General features: G+C 35.6%; 1 protein-coding gene across 6 annotated transcripts in view; it reads left to right on the forward strand.

Annotated features, from left to right (window-relative positions):
* Nucleotides 1-16,254, forward strand: part of ARHGAP28 (Rho GTPase activating protein 28) — a 133,359-nt gene extending 117,105 nt beyond the window's left edge. For 4 of the 6 annotated variants that reach the window (XM_070420631.1, XM_070420633.1, XM_070420636.1 and 1 more), the window contains 4 exons: nt 2,789-2,845; nt 5,353-5,477; nt 8,941-9,005; nt 11,925-16,254. In XM_070420631.1, coding sequence (XP_070276732.1) covers nt 2,789-2,845; nt 5,353-5,477; nt 8,941-9,005; nt 11,925-12,019 — 342 coding nt within the window. In that variant the 3' untranslated portion in view covers nt 12,020-16,254. The remainder of the gene's footprint in view (nt 1-2,788; nt 2,846-5,352; nt 5,478-8,940; nt 9,006-11,924) is intronic. The other 2 variants (XM_070420635.1, XM_070420634.1) reach the window with 1 other exon arrangement.
* The last annotated feature ends 1,369 nt before the right edge of the window (nt 16,255-17,623 follow it).

Consider the following 17,623-nt stretch of genomic DNA (forward strand, 5'->3'; position numbering starts at 1 on the left):
TTATAGTTTTAGTTTATATTTATATATAAAAAACATATATATATGTTTGTTTCATTTTGAGTTGTTTTTAGGAGATAATATGAGGTAGGGGTACACATTCATTCTTTTACATGTGGCTGCCCAGTTATCCCAGCACCATTTGTTGAAAAGACTATTCTTTCCCCAAATATATAAATGGTCTTGGCACTTTTGTCAAAAATTGATTCATAATAGATGTATAACTTTATTTCTACAATCTTAATTATGTTCCATTGATCTATATGGCTATTCATATGCCAGTATCACATTGTTCTGATTACTGTACCTTTGTGTGTTTTTTTAATATTTTTTAATGATTTCAAAGAGGACGGGAGAGGGAAAGATAGAAACATCAATGATGAGAGCATCATTGATTGACTGCCTCCTGCACACCCCCACTAGGGTTTGAGCCTGCAACCTGGGCATGTGTCCTGACCAGGAATCAAACCTTGACCTCCTGGTTCATAGATCAATGCTCAACCACTGAGCCACATCAGCCGGGCTGTACCTTTGTTTTAAGTTTTGAAATTGAAAAATGTAAGCACTCCAACTTTTAATTTTTCAAATAACTTTGGTTATTTTGGATTCCATGTATTCCTGTATGAATTTTAGAAGAAACTTTTTCATTTCTGCGAAAAAAGGTACTTGGGATTTTGATAGGGATTGAATTGAATATGTAGATTAATTTGGAAGTATTGCCACTCTAATAATATTAAGCTTTCCAGTACATGAGAATGAGTTGTCTTTCCATTTTTTAAAGTTCTCTATAATTTTTTCAGTGTTTCGTAGTTTTCAGTGTATTAGTCTTGCACTTTCTTGATCACACAGTTTTTTTGATACAATTGAAAATGATATTGTTTTCTTTATTAATTTTTGGGTGTTTAAGTGTTAGTATATGAAAATACAACTGAATTTTATATATTGATATTGTATCCTGCAATTTTGCTTAATTCTTTTATTAGTTCTAAAAGTTTATTTTTGTTTGTGTAGATTCTATAAGATAATGTTATGCTTTCTATGATGAGAATTTTCCTTCTTCCTTTCCAATCTGGGTGCCTTTTATTACTTTTTCTTGCTAAATTGCCCTGACTAGAACTTTCTGTAAAATATTAAGTAAGAAGGCAGGGCAGTGCCTGAATGTCAGCTAGAGATGAGAGATGAGAGTTCAAGTTCTTTTCAGGTCTTTCCTGAACCATGTGCACAGCCCTGGACATGAACATGGCCTTCTGGATTCTCTGGAACATGTTGGAGCTTTTAAGAGCCCTAATTTCTCAAAGTATGTGGATCTCTAGGCTTACCTCTAAAGCTTTTTAGTCTCTTTCCCCCATAACTCTTACCCACTGCATCAGACAGCAGTGATAAAACATTTGCCTATAGATGTTTTCAACATTATACTGTTTTATCCCTGATCAAGTTCCAGGTTAGGCAAGCTAAAGGCAGTCCTTTTGAGCCAGTGTTCCAGGGAACCATGAGACAGATCAGAACAAATAATTATTCTTTGTGAGTGAGGGTCGTTTGCTCCCTCTATGACCTGTACCAGGAATGCAGGCTGTTATTTTCAAGGCTATTAATGAGCTAGGGAACAGAGATGGGAAAAGTGTAAGTTAAAAAGCCATAAAGCTTACTGTTCTTACCAAAATTCAGCTGTTTTTCTTACTTAGGCACTCTCTGGTTGCAACCTCCAGGGTGGTATCCAGAGTTCTGAAAAAGTTGATACCAACAATTTTTGCCACTTTATTCATTGCTTTTATGAAGAGACAGTCTATTGGACTCCTTACTCTGCCATTTTCACTGTGAACAATTATAATGGCAAAGTATGATATGTTCAGAGCTGAAACTGAGGTCAGGTGAGGCTTTGCTGTAGGAGCCTTGGCGAATTAGTTTTTATTTGAAGCTCAGGTTTATTATAAATTGGAGTGGGGGTGGAGGAAGTAATGTTTTTTATCTCACAGAGTTATCATTAGCATCAACTCCTAAAATGTGTGTAAACACTTTGTAAATTGTACAATGCTATATGAACATAAATTATTTTAATTGTAAATTAGAACCAAGGCAGAATTTAAAAGTTATAAGTATCATGGAAGCAACACTTAAAGATGAAGAAATAGTCTTTCTTCAGTTCTCTTGTACTATACCATGTGTTTAATTCTTAAGCTTGAGTGGAATAGACAGTTCATTGAAAGGTTAAAAAATTCAAAAGGTAAGAAAGACAATAGAATAAAAATTGGATACCTTGACTTCCTCTCCCAGAGACAAATGATGCTACCAATGCAGGTTGTATGTCCACAAGAACTTGCAGGTGTATGTACTTCCGGAGAAAACTATGTGCATACAAGCGGATATGAGTAAATGTCCTCCCCACTTTTTTCCACGAATGATATAACACACATAAAACACTGTCCTGCATCTTGGTGATTATTCCACATCAGTCCACAAAGCCTTCTTCTCTGCTTCTTTTGCACGATATTCCACAGACACATCATAATTTATTTAAGCTACCCCATATTATGAACAGTTAGATGGTGTCCAGGCTTTTGAAGAGTTTTATATCAGTGAATAAACTTGTTTTATGTCACTTTTCAAAAATGAAGTATATTTGTAGTATAAATTTGTAGATTTGGAATTGCTGGATTAAAGTACATATTTATTTTATAATTTGGTAAACATTCCAAAATATTTTCCATAAAGATTGTACCAGTTTGTACTTCCAACAGCAGCATATGTTTGTCTTTCCAACATTAATCCTAAAAACTAAATGTGTTTTATTTAGGTTACAAGCCCCAAGACTTCAAAGGTACTACAAAAATCACCCTCTTTAAGAAGAATGGTAAGAAAACAAATAATTTCCTTTCCTCCCTAATTATTAACTTCCTACATAGTATTCCCTGGCTACATTCAGGGTATCTGTGTATAATTTTGGTCATGGTATATCCTTCAAACTTGACATTTTTATTGTGACACAACTAAATGATGATTCAAAATGTGTGGTTAGGCATCTCTAGAAATTAGAAGGAAACGTGATTTTTATGATCACAGGTTCGATAATGTCAGGGGTATGGAATTTATCTTACAGAGGCTTCTGGAGAGATGGGAGGGAAAGGACATGAAATGAACAAGGGTAGCTTAAGAATACAATCTTGGCTCCAATGAAGCTGGGGCACTCTGCCCCATTCCAAGTCTACATCCTGTATATACATTTCCTACCATGCTCTCCTGGTTCTGCTGGGAATGGTAGAATAGTCCTATAAGAATCAACCCTATTTTAAAATATTTTGTATTCGTTTTCTAGTACCGCCATAACAAAGTACCACAGACTGGATTACTTAAAACAATAGAAATTCACTCCCCATAGTTCTGGAGGCTAAAAGTCCAAAATCAAGGAATTGGTTTGGTTGATTTCTTCTGATGGCCATGAAAGCAGAACCTATTCTTGACTTCATTTCTAGATTTTCATAATGCCAGCAATATTTACATTCCTTAGCTTGTCAGTGCATTCCAATCTCTGCCTCTGTCTTTATATGCATTCACCCTGTGTATGTGTCCCTGTCTCTTCTCCTTTTTTAAGGACACCAGTCACACTGGATTAAGGGCCTTCCCTACTCTGGTATGAGCTTATCTTAGCTATTATATCTGCAATGACCCTATAAATAAAGTCATATTCTCAGGTATTGGGGGTGAGGACTTCAACATACCTTTTGTGGGGAACACAATTCAACACATAACATTCTTTCTAGGGTAGATATTGAATCACTTCACATAAACCTACATCAACAATTTCACCTTTTGAGAATATACAGATTTATAATAATTACCTGAAGAGTAGCCAGACTCTCAAACAAATAGAAACTTGTTTCTATTCACCTATAGTTAGAGAATTAATCACTAAAACACTCAAAATTTTGAAACAAAGGGATTTTCCAATTAATCCTGACAAAACAGAAATTTCTATTAATTAGAAAGCAACATTTTTTTTATTGCTAAAAGTATTACAAAGGGTATTACATATGTGTCCTTTCTCTCTGCCCTTGACAATCCCCTGGCCTCCCTTACCCCCCAGTGTCTTATGTCCATTAGTTATGCTTATATGCATGCATACAAGTCCTCTGGTTAATCTCTTACCCCCCCTCCAAGCAACATTTAAAAAAAAAATTTTTTTTTTAAATACATTTTATTGATTTTTTCAGAGAGGAAGGGAGAGGGATAGAGAGTTAGAAACATCGATGAGAGAGAAACATTGATCAGCTGCCTCCTGCACACCTGCCACTGGGGATGTGCCTGCAACCAAGGTACATGCCCTTGACCAGAATTGAACCTGGGATCCTTCAGTCCGCAGGCTGATGCTCTATCCACTGAGCCAAACCAGTCAGGGCAACATTTTTTAATATTTCATTTAGATGGGAGTTCCAGAGTCCCCAAGCCAATTATGTTACATAAAAGCAGAGACATTCTCTTTTCCAATAGCAGTCCATGTCTGCCCTTCACAGTGTTATTAGCACACGTGGAGGGATCAAGTCTCAAGTGTCCAACTGGAGTTCACTTTGGGCTGACTAAAGAAAAGGGATACTTAAAAAGTCATATTTTCTAATTGATTTTTGACTTTTTCAGGTTGATATTAAAATATATTGAAATATAGAACTCTGCTTACAGTAGGCTTATTTAGAATACTAGAGGTCCAGTGCACGAGATTTGTGCACTCAGGAGGGTGGGGGGGTCCCGCAGCCCAGCCTGCGCCCTCCCACAGTCTGGGAGCCCTTGGGGGGATGTCCGATTGATGGCTTAGGCCCTCTCCCCACAGGGAGCATCAGTGTGACATCCTATTTGCTGCTGCAGAGACCACCACTGCAGTCCTTACCAGCTTTGAGCAGTGAGCCTGGCTTCTGGTTGAGCAGCGCTCCCCCTGTCGGAGCTCATTGACCACCATGGGGCAGCTCCTGCATTGAGTGTCTGCCCCCGGGTGGTCAGTGTGTGTCATAGCGACCAGTTTTTCACTGTTCGGTCAATTTGCATGTTACCCTTTTATTATATAGGATTGTTCAAGGAAATGCAGTAATAGAAATTTTAGTTGTTTTGTTATAACCCAGGTCTACTCCTCTCATGATTTTAAGGCATTATATTCTACCTAAGTTTGTGGTGACAGTAAAATTCCAGGTTAAGTTTTGTCGAATCTCCCGTTAAAAAGAAAGCAGTGTTTCATTCTGGTTAAATATTAGTCATGTTTACATGTTTTCCTAGTTCAGAGTGCCACTGGTTTGTATATCTCTTAAGTGCAAACATTGAACTGATTGATGTTCATCCTAGTTTGACAGAATGTACTGAATTTTTCCTCATTGTCAGTCTGATGTGCCAGAAGGAGTCATAAGAGTCCATGCTCCACGTCTCTCGAAGGTTTCCATGGCCATTCAGCTCAGTAGTCAAACCAAAGCCAAAGACATACTGGCAAAATTTCAATATGAGAACAGGTGAGTAAACGTGAATAAAGGTCTCTGTACAAAGATGATGAACTTTTATCAGAGAGTAACTTTCCAGGAATTTACAAATTTGGCCTTTTTGAAATATTAGAACCAGTTACTTTGGGAACTTTACCAATAAGTGAAAAGTCAAAAGTAGAGTAAGAATTTAGTAGGCCAGAGAATTGTCAGTAACAGAAGTTTTGGTTTGTTTAAAGGAACTTCTACAAGTGGGATTCTTTATTTTCTTTTTTTTAATTGAGGTATAATTAACATATAACATTCATTTCTGGCATACAGCATAATAATTTGAGAGTTGTATATATTGCAAAATTATCACCACAGTAAGTCTAGTTAATATTTGTCACTGTACAGTTACATTTTTTTCTTGCGATGAAAACTTTTAAGATCTACTCTCTTAGCAACTTTCAAATATACCATCACGTTGTACATTGTATCACCATGACTTATTTATTTTATAATTGGAAGTTTGTACCCCCTTCACTCATTCCCCCCACTCCACCCCCTTACCTTGGCAATTACCAATCTTTTCTCTGTATCTGTGAGACTGTTTTTCAGTTGTGGTGGTGGTTTTGTATTTTTAGATTCCACATATAAATGAGATTATGTGCTATTAGTCTTTCACTGTAGGACTTGTTTCACTTAGCATCATGCCCTGAAGCTCCATCCATGTTTTTATAGCAAGGTATCATTTTGATGATTGAATAATATTCCATCATATATATCACATTTTCTTTATCCATTTATCCATCAATGGACACTTAGGTTGTTTCCATATTTTGGCTATTGTAAATAATGTTGAAAAGTTCCTTTTTTAGATATGGAAGCTGGTTATATGATGTATACACTTTTTGTATGATTACTACTATATAAGTTCATACATATAAAGCTTTCATAAAAAAAGAAGGGTAGACAGAGGCCAACAGGGGCCCCAAACATTTACTCCTTTTCTGCTGCTGGCCCTGATACCTACAACACTGTAAATAGTTACCCTTGGGCAGTAATAGAGGGACTTGAAATTCCATTTGAGGGATTTGGGCATCCAATAGATTTCTACTTACAAAGTTGTTTCTATATGCTCATGTATACCTTTTGTAGAAAGAAATTTTGGACATTCATGAGCCAAAAAAAAACAAAAAACACCCAGAAATGACCCTTGATTTAAACCTCACATTTTATACAAAAATTAACCCAAAATGGATAATAGAATTAAGTGTAAAACATAAAAACTTTTGTGATATAAGGCTAGTGAAGAATTCTTAGACTTAACATTGAAAGCATGATCCATAAGAGATAAAAATTTATAAATTAGGCTTTATCAAAATTGAAATATACACTGAAAGAACCAATAAAAATGATGAAAAGGCAAGCTAAAGACTTGAAAGAAAATATTTACAAACCACATATTCAAAAAAGGTCTAGCCCTAGCCGGGTTGGCTCAGTGGATAGAGCATCGGCCTGCGGACTGAAGGATCCCAGATTCGATTCCGGTCAAGGGCATGTACCTTGGTTGTGGGTACATCCCTGGTGGGGGCTGTGCAGGAGGCAGCTGATCGATGTTTCTCTCTTATCGATGTTTCTAACTCTCTATCCCTCTCCCTTCCTGTCTGTAAAATATCAATAAAATATATATATTTTTAAAAAGGTCTAGTATCTAGAATAAAGAACACTCAAAACTCAACAGTAAAAACAAATAACAAAAATCAATACAAGTTGATTTTTGTTGTTGTTCCCTTTTATCACCAGAAAGGATATGCAGATGACAAATATGCACATGAAGAAATATTCAGCATCTTTAATCATTAGACACCTATAAGAATGGCTAAAATAAAAAAATAATGATAAGACCAAATAATCACAAAAACATAGAGAAACTTGATCACTCGTGCATTGCTGATGGGAATGTGAAATGGTGCAGTCATTCTGTAAACCAGTTTGATAGTTTCTTATACAACTAAATATGCAGTTATCATGTGAACCCAGCATTTACACTCCTGGGCATTTATCTCAATGAAATTAAGACCCATGTTCCCACAAAATGCTGTGCACAAATGCTTACAGCAGCTTTATCTATAATAATAAAAATTGGAAAAAACCCAGGTGTTCTGTGACAGGCAAATGACTAAACAAACTACAGTACGTCCATACCATGGTATGCTATTCAGCAATAAAATTTAGCAAATTGAATGAATATCCAGGGAATTTATACCGGTGGGGGAAAAAACCAATACAAAAGAATTCCATACTGTATGTTTCCATTTCCATTTCCATAACATTTTCAAATGACAAATTTATAGAAATGTAGATAGAGGGATAGAGGATGGGGGTATGGATAGGGACAGGGAGAGAGGGTGGGGGTGACTATAAAGGGGAAAGGAGGGATCTCGTGGTGATGGAAATGCACTGTCTCTTTTTTGTTTAATCCTCACCCGAGGATATTTTTTCCATTGATTTTTAGAGAGAGTAAAAAGGAAGGAGGGGGAGAGAGAGAAAGAGAGAAACATCAATGTTAGAGAGACACATGGATTAGTTGCCTCCTACCCCGAGTAGGGATTGAACCTGCAACCCATATACGTGCCCATGACCTGGAATTGAACCTGTGACCTTTAGGTGTGTGAGCTGATGCTCTAACTGCTGAGAAACACAGTCCAGGGCATGTTCCATATCTTGACTGAATCATTTAGCATCATGGTTGTAATATTGCACTAGTCTTTAAAGACTTTTCTATTAGAGGAAATTTGGTAAAGGGCACACAGGATCTGTCTGTATTATTTCTTAGAACTACATTCAAATTTACAATTATTTCAAAAAGTTTAATTTAAAAAAAAAAAAACAAAGGAGAGCGTACGTATTCTTCCTCACAATAGTGAGAAAAATCTTTTTGAAGAAATCAAGCTGAAAGTCATTCCTGAAGTGGGAGATCCGAAATGGTCTTTTCAGACTCTTCTACCCCAGCATTCTAGTCTGAGGTAGAAAAATTTCATGGGGCAATCATTTCTCTGACTGACTTTTACTATAGGGCAAAGTCATGGAATGAAATCAATGTTAGACAGTAGCAAAGCATTAATTAGTCAAGCTTAGAAATGTGACATCGGCTGAGGAGAGAATCCCATTCAGTTTTGGGAAAATATGGAAATGAAACCTGACTTTTTGGAACTAAGAGTGATGCGACCAATGACCAGGCGTAATGAAGCACCCAGCTGCTCCTTGGCCAGTGTGATATGTCAGTAGCAGTTACCTCTCTAAGTGGAGCTGACAGTTGTGGATAAATGGGCCCCAGTTGCGTGGAAGTCTGTGTCAAACAAAAAGCTTTTATCATAACTTCAGTCATAATGATTTGTGGGTGTATTTCACTCAAAGTAGAATGAATTGTTTGTTGCCATGGTTATTTAATCTACAGATTAACCTCCGATTATGAAAGGGTTAAACTTATGTTGCTTTCTCTTTTTTTCAGTCATGGTTCTTCAGAATGCATTAAAATTCAGAACCAAAGGTTATATGAAATTGGAGGAAATATAGGTAAGGATTCTTTAACATTTTTACTCCTAAATTCTCTGGTTACTGTAAAAGAAATATGATATTAATATAAAAGTATATTTTATAAGTTTCTTAGATATAAACTCAAAATCAGTGAATTTTTGGTTTTTTAATCTCATGTCAAAACAGTATGACTTTCCTAAAATATTTTCAGAATTTAAATGTGAATATTTTAGTTTATATAGAGTAGACTTTTGGATCTTTTAAATGTGCCTCAAAGTTGGAAAATCTCTTTCTGGATATTCTTGCAAAACAAAGGAAAGAACATCATGGAACTTTTAGTTAACTTCCCTATTTTCACTAGTAGCCCAACTTCATTCTTCCTATTTCCCTGACGGTGAAAAAGGAATCCAGAGCCTAACCAGTTTGGCTCAGTGGATAGAGCGTCAGCCTGCGGTCTGAGGGGTCCTGGGTTCAATTCTGGTCAAGGGCATGTACTTGGTTTCGGGCACATCCCCGGTAGGGGATATGCAGGAGGCGGCTGATCGATGTTTCTCATCGATGTTTCTAACTCTCTATCCCTCTCCCTTCCTCTCTGTAAAAAATCAATAAAATATATTTTAAAAAAGAAAAACGAATCCAAAGAAAATTCCCTCTACTTTCTTCTGTGTCTGTCTTCTGCTTGCCTTCCTCACAGTCTAGAGGAAATATCTGTGCGCCTATTTAAGACCAGCTCTTCCACTCAAGTCTCACTTTATGTCCCCCCTGCCCAGTTAGGACCTTGATCCAGGTATTCCCCCATTCTCTCTTGTATCATCAGCTTTCCCTCCAACTGCATCATTTCTATCTGCATAAAAATTTGGTAATGTCTCTCATTTTTAAATTTGTTTTTTATTGATTTGAGAGACAGAGGAAGGGAGAGAGGGAGAGAGAGAGAAACATGAATGAGAAAGAAACATCATGGATGGGCTGCTTCCTGCATACCTCCTTTCTGGGGATCAAGCCCACAATCCAGGCATGTGCCCTGACCAGGAATAGAACCGCCAACCTTTCAGTGCATGCCCTGAACCACACCAGCCAGGACATGTCTCTCATTTTTACAAAATTCTCTCTTGACCCCCTTCCAGTCAACACCCATTTTGTTCTGCTTTACAGCAAAAACTCCTAGAATCAGTTGTCTAAACTTCCATTTCTTCCTCTTGTTCGCTCTTGAAACCACTCCAGTCAAGCTTTAGCTTTCAACACTTTATCAAAATTGCTCTCTTGTCTAGGTCACCAGAGAACTCTTACCTTGTGAAATCCAACAATTCAGCCTGTCTTTATAACTACCTGAGTTGATCTTTCCCTTCTTTGAAAAACACCTTCTTCATCTGGTCTCAAGAACAACCTAAGCTTCTGGCTTCCCTCCCACTACACTGGCTACTCATGGGTGTCTTTTGCCCATTACTTATCCGCTCACCCTCTTAAGATTGGAGAGCTGTAGGGTTCAGTCCTTCCACCTCTTCTTTATCTACATTTAACTTCCTTGGGGAACTCAGTTTATCTCCTTGCTTTGAATACACCTGTATGTTGATGCCTCTCACATTTACATCCTGACTTTCCCTCAAACACCAACCTTGTGTATTCAATCACTGGGCACACTCTGCTTTGGGTCTTTGCATTTGCTGACTTTTGCCTAGAACTCTCTCTCTTTTAGATTGTTCATTCCTCGCTCCCTCATGCAGGCCTTTGATGAATATCTCCTTCTCAATAAACCTTCCTGGATTATATCTTCTCTATGTTCCTTCCATGCTTGGTTGTTCTCTGATGTTCTCATCATTATCAGACTTGCTTTACATTATACTAGCTTATTTCCTAGTTGCCTTTACCACTTTTAGAATGTGAGTACCCATAGGGCAAGTACTTTTGACTGTCTGATGCATTGCTGTAGCCCCAGCCCCTAGAATCGTTCCTGGAACATGATAACTCTCAATAAGTAGTTGATAAATGAATGACTCAAGCGAGCAGTCAGATCTTGGTAGTTTTGCTTGAGACTTTAATATGAATTTCAAATACACTGTATATAAAATTTTTCACATGTATTTTATCACATAGAATGATCTTTTTGTTGTTATTTCCAGATCTTCTGCCTATGGGCATTGTATCCATTGTAAAGAAATTAAAATGAACTTGCTTTTAATCTTCTCTAGTCCTGGTCAAGTTACTATCTGTAAAACCATTAGAGGACATGTATTACTTTATAAATGATCATTTTATACCTGAAACAAGTCCTTGCCATATTTTTTCTAATAAATGTGGTGAGTCTAGGAAACAATTTGCCTGTGGTTGATATATATTTTCCACAATTTCACATGGGATTTATTTTAAGTACTTAACAGCCAGGAAGAAACAAAGAAAGAAAGGAGGGAAGGAAGGAAGACAGACAAGCTTTGATAAGAATCTTTAAAATGTATCTACAGTCATGTTTTTGGTCAACAATTGACTGTATATATGACGGTGGTCCCATTAGATTATATTGGAGCAGAAAAATTCCTATTGCCTAGTGACATTGTAGCTGTCATATATAGCAGAACACATTAGTCACATATTTGTGGTGATGCCAGTGTAAACAAGCCTACTCTGCTGCCAGTCATATAAAAATATAGCACACATAATTACAGTAGCGGGCTGTACCTTCTAGATTTGTGTAAGTACATTGTGACATTGGCCATCTAAATTTTTTGTCTCATTATATATTTTAATTGTTTATTGCTTGTTCAATCATCAGTAAAGGCATGAAAATATTTAATAACTAAAGTACTCAACTCTAAAAACAATAAGGAAAGTGCTTACTGTACTTACTTTTGGCTAAGAGAACTACAGTGGCCTTATCGAAACCATACAAACTCACACATACGTGCACACACACACACTCAGAAGTGTTCACTCTTAAAAACATGCTCTGATTTTCTCTTTCCCTAGGACAGCATTGCTTGGATCCAGATGCTTACATATTGGATGTATATCATGTAAATCCTCAAGCAGAATGGGTCATTAAACCCCAATCAAGTTTTTGAAATACCCTCAAGATGGCAGCTATTATGTTTAATATGCCAAGAAAATTCTACATTAAGTAGGAGAGAAAAAGGCTGCTTTTGACATGTTTGTTCCTATAACCCTCGTGGTGTTTCTCAGCTCAAGCGGTGTCTCCCAGCATTGTCAGCATGAACTATGGAAGAGGATATGGTTAATCATTTGAACTAAAGCTTTCTCATGACAGTTCCTTGATAAGAGTGAAAGAAAGAGGTCATGATCCTTCTGAAGAGAGACCAATTGAGAACAGGAATTCTGATCATTTCTCGTACGTTGGCTACAGCAGAAATGAACTTGATCCTTAACTAGGGATAAGAAACACTTCTCTATGTAGCAAATGCCACCAAACACAAGAGGTGGAAAAAAGACTTTTTTTACTTATGCTATATATACATATATTGTCCTGTGTAAGCAAGAATGCCAGAAATATCAGTAACCTCCACTCTATAAAATAATTCAGCTCTACTTTCTAGTGGAATCAGTTTCTAAAGTTACACATACACTATTTATGCTCTGACTTTCTCCTGAATTGAAGGAGAAACTTCTGTTTAAAGACACTGTACTATTATGTACGTTGTACTGTATCATGATAATCAGCATTCTGGTGCAAATGAACATTTCTTTTTCTTGGACTGGTGAAAATTTACAGTTATAAAAAGCTTATTCCCTTATGAGCACAGGGCCTCCTAGGCAAGCTTAGTTTGACAAAGGGTATTCTTATGTTTTCATAACCTTCTGTGTAGTCAAAAGTCACAGAGCCTCTATTTTTCTCATCATGATTATGGTGCTCAATGAATAGCTTTCCATGTGCAGGGCATTGATTTTCTTTTCTGACCAAACATATCACTTTTTATATTTTACAACTGTAGATAGTCACTTCTGCAACCCCAGTTTAAAAATACAGAAATGCCTTTATCCACAAGTGCTTAAAAATACCGTTACATTCAGATTTTGCATGCTGTAAAAGCAGGTTTTGTTTCTGTTCATCAATCATAGTCATGGCCAAGCACTGGGGATTAGCATCAGGTTTTAAAATCAGATGCATATTTTGTAAGCGGAAAACTGTCTCGCTATCAAGATCCTGTGGAGCCATTTTCAGACCTGAAATTGATAAGAACACACAGTCCCCATGATTGTAATTGAAAGCAAATCTAAAATATGCAGAAGGGCCAGACAGCTCTGCCTTTCATCTTGTGAATGCAGATATAGTCCTTCTGGGGTGAGCTAGAAATGGGGCCGCCGTCTCATTTATCCCACATGCTTTGGATTAGAATCCACAGATTGGTATTTTGTTGACTTTATATCAGTTTTAATGAGCTTTGACACTCAAACAACTATCTTGCAGTTCAAACAAGAGACAAAATTGCTCACAATCGCAGAAAACATATCTGCTTACCAAGTCTCAAAACATGCGATAATTAAAGACCACATATACAAGAAATTTTTATATGCTGCATTATGCCTTGATGTCTATAAAAACATTACTTATATTCAACATGTTGATAATTCAGTTTCTGGTCATTAAGATTTTGCTATATTTTTGTAGAAAACTCAAATCTATTCATTTTATTTGTTTGAGAATCTCATTTCCTTTTCCTGAAAACGCATTAAGAAAGAAACATGTTCTGTAAGTTTAGACTTACATTTCATTAGCTTTCAGTATGTGGGTAATTGATGACATATGAGTTTACATAATGAATTTCAAAAGTCTGAAAAAATGCTTTTATCATTTTTGCAATTTAAACAACAGGAATAAACATTTCACTTTATGTTGTTACTAAGTTCCAAGATATAAGATGGCAGTAATATATGCCTACACACATGGAAGAAACTCTTCAAATTAACTACCTTACACTTCTATGTATATGTGAAAATAATGATTGATTTATCTCACTGTATTTCTTATCATTTAGAATAAATTGTTTATATAGAAAATTCATGAATCTATTCATTCAATTTTTTTATTTAGGAGTTTTCATTTATTTTTATTGAAAATACATTAAAACCTATACATAAGTTCTAAGGATTTCAAGATTTACCTCACTTGTCATCAGTTTTAAATAAATTGCTAGCAGATGACAGGTAAAAATAAGTTTCTGAATTTCTTAGGCACTTTGTGTGTTTTCATAGGTCAGAGACTTAACTGAGTCAATGACTTTAATCACTTTAATGTATTCAAGGATGTGTGACACCTTTTAAATAACTGTATTATATAGAAGGCCATGTCAATACCAATAGCATTATCCAATGATAACTTTTATTCTTAGTCATAGGGTTAACTGATTAGAGAAGAATTTTCAGTAGACACACAGACTAATTTTATGTAAATAAAAAGGGGTTGTTTTTTTTTTTTACTAATTTTATCTTTAAAGAATAAACAAACCCTTACAATTGAAATTTAAAAATGCATGCCTCCTAAGTATTGAAAAACTATCTTTGCCTTATCAAGAGTTGTTTTAAAATAGTTATGGCAATCTGTAAAAATGAATAGTATATTTGCAAACAAGAGCAGTCAGACTGGGCTTTTAAATTCTGTTTTTAATACCTTCCCACCCCACCTCACCCCTACTGCCCTTGGTGTACAGTTAGGAAAATAATATCCAGGAAAGAACAAGAGAAAATTAACATTTTAGGAACACTTACTCATTTAAAAAAAACAACCTAGAACTGGCTCGCTTTTTTATTCTGCAAAAGAGAATCCCTTTGCTAAGCAGCTCACTTGGGGATATAATTTTTGGAGTGAATGACCTTCGAACAAACTGGAATGTTAATTTCTTTATAATGTATACACAGTATAAACTACCTCACTTGCTTCTCTTGGGAAAAAATTAATGGACTTTAACAACTTTTGTTACAAACTGTCCCTGAGTCTTATTTGTCACTTCAGTTAGCTTTCAGTGTACACTTAATATACATTTAATAATGTAAAATATTTTTAGCAAAAGCTTGAAGCCAAAAATACTCTGTAACTGTTATCTGTGGTATGCTTTGAGAGAGTTCCTGTCCCTTGGTCATTGTCTTGTGTGTTTAACCATACTGAGATGCAGGCTTTCAAGTGTAGGGATTAATAGTCATCTCTTCTTGCAGGCATTTTTCAACTGCTTTTCCTCTATCGCAAGTGACTGAAAAGTAGGATTAGATTAACATGACCTTTCTTTTATCAAGAATATTTCAACTATTTTTCACAAATGTATCACATGCCTGAAAAGACTATAAATTGTGGGATTGAATAGTTCCTAGTTTCCGATAGGCATTTTCAATTCTTTTCCATAACTATATCACTTAATAAAACATTATATAACATGGATTGAAATGTTTCTTTCCAGCATTTTCAGTAGGTTTACATACACGTGCGCCTTAACTTTAAAATAACATGTTTTCTTTCAGGCATTTTTCAACTCTTTTCTAAAACTGTGATTTAATTGAAAAATTGTATGTCACAAGGAATGCCAATGTTTTATGTTGTCTCCCACCTTAAAAGTTAATGATTCTTTTGTCCCATTAGCTTTTATTGTTCGGTATAATATGTATGTTGCATTTTATTGATGAAAATAAAAATAAAAAATAAAAGTATTGCTATGAGAATTCTTATATTGAACTACTCTGAGGCCACCATGGTGCTGATGAAAGAACAGGAGCTTGAACATCGGGAGGTTTGTGTCTGAGCCCTGTAAGTCACTGTCACTTACTAGCCAGATGGTGGTCTTGTGCAGAATCCACTTTGACACCTCTGTCATGGTGGGTGGTTGTGGGTAGGGAAAAGATTGAATAAGTAAACACTATTTCCCAAATTTGGTGCTCTGTCTGGACAAGCTTTTAGTAGGAGCTTAAATTTTTCTGAAAATAGATATAGAAAGACATTTGACAAAGTTCAATACCCATTTGTGAATTTTTATAAAATTCAACATTTTACCATATATCTATGCAAAAGGCAAGAAAAAATATAAAGATTAGAAAATAAGAAATTGCCCAGCTGGTGTAGCTCAGTGGTTGAGCATCGACCCAGGAGTCAAGAAGTAATGGTTCAATTCCAGGTCAGGGCGCATACCTGGGTTTCGGGTTCTCCCCAGGAAGGGTCATGCAGGAGGTAGCTGATCAATGATGTTTCTGTCATCAATGTTTCTACCTCTCAATCTCTCTCCCTTTCTCTCTAAAATAATAAAAATATTTTTAAAAAGAAAAGAAAAAATAAAATGGACAATGTTTGCAAATTATGATTATTGATATAGAAAAGCCTCAGGTATCCTCAGCTATTAAAATAAGAATTTTTAAGGTTATGACAAGATTATTACATAAAAATCAATTATATTTTTCTTAACAGCAAACAATTGGAAAATAAAATTTTAACTGCCACTTCCTATAGCATCAAGAAACAAAATACTCATGAGTACATTTAACAAAACATATGCAAAACATACGCTAAAAACTACAAAATATTTTTGGTAATAATTAAAGAATAGCTAATAAATGTATAGATATACAATATTGCTGGATAATAAGATATGGGTGGACGAGAATTGGTAAGATGTCAGTTTTCCACAAATCTATAGATTCAATGCAATTCCAATCATAATACCAGTAGGCTTTTAAGGTAGAAATTGATTATAAAATTTATATGGAAATATAAAGAATCTAGATTAAATATCTAAAGTAATCTTACTAAAGAAAAGAACAATATTGAATTAGAATGAATGGTGCCAAAGTATCCTATGTGGAAAGGAAACTTTGAACAGATAGTACTAGAACAATTGGGATGTCAATATGAAAAAAAAAAGTTGACCCCCTCACAGTATACACAAAAATTCAGCCAAAATGGATCATAAAGCTAATTTAAAAACCTAAAACAAGGCCTTCAGAAGAAAAAGGAGAATAGCTTTGTAACTTGGAAATGGGCAACTGATTTCTTAGAAACAGCAATTCTTAGAAAATAAATGATAAATTAGACCAACAAAATTTAAAATGGCTGTGTATCCAGAGATCATTCAGAAATCAAATAAGCAAACCACAGATCAGGAAAAAAATGTATATTTGTAAAGCACATATTTGACAAAAGACAGATTCAGGATATATAAAGGAACTCATTCCCTTCTGGCCTGGTGTGTTTCTGTTGCGAAATCAGTTGATATTCTAATGGGAGATCCCTTGTAGGTAACTTTCTCTTTCTGGCAGCCTTTAAGATTCTTACTTTGTCATTGATGTTTGATGTTTGCCAGTTTAATTATGATGTGTCTTGATGTTGGTCTTTTTGGGTTTATTTTGTTTGGCACTCTATGTGTTTCTTGGACTTGCGTATTTTTTTTTTTCTTGCCAATATCAGGGAAGTTTTCTGTCATTATTTCTTCAAACAGGTTTTCTATTCCTTGCTTTGCTTTCTCTCCTTCTGGTACCCCTATTATGCAGATGTTTCCTTTTGTGTTGTCCCAAAGCTCCCTTAGGCTCTCCTCTTGCTTTTTAAGTTTTTTTCCAGTTGCTGCTGTGTTTGTGTGTTTTTTCCTACTTTGTCTTCTAATTCACTGATGTGGTCCTCAGCCTCTTCTATTCTACTGTTAAGCCTTCCATTGTGTTCTTTATTGAAGCTATGTCATTCT

The sequence above is a fragment of the Myotis yumanensis genome, unplaced genomic scaffold (genome assembly GCF_028538775.1).
Source record: "Myotis yumanensis isolate MYYU_CA2020_CCGP unplaced genomic scaffold, mMyoYum1.0.hap1 SCAF_7, whole genome shotgun sequence".
In the NCBI taxonomy this organism is placed as follows: Eukaryota; Metazoa; Chordata; class Mammalia; order Chiroptera; family Vespertilionidae; genus Myotis; species Myotis yumanensis.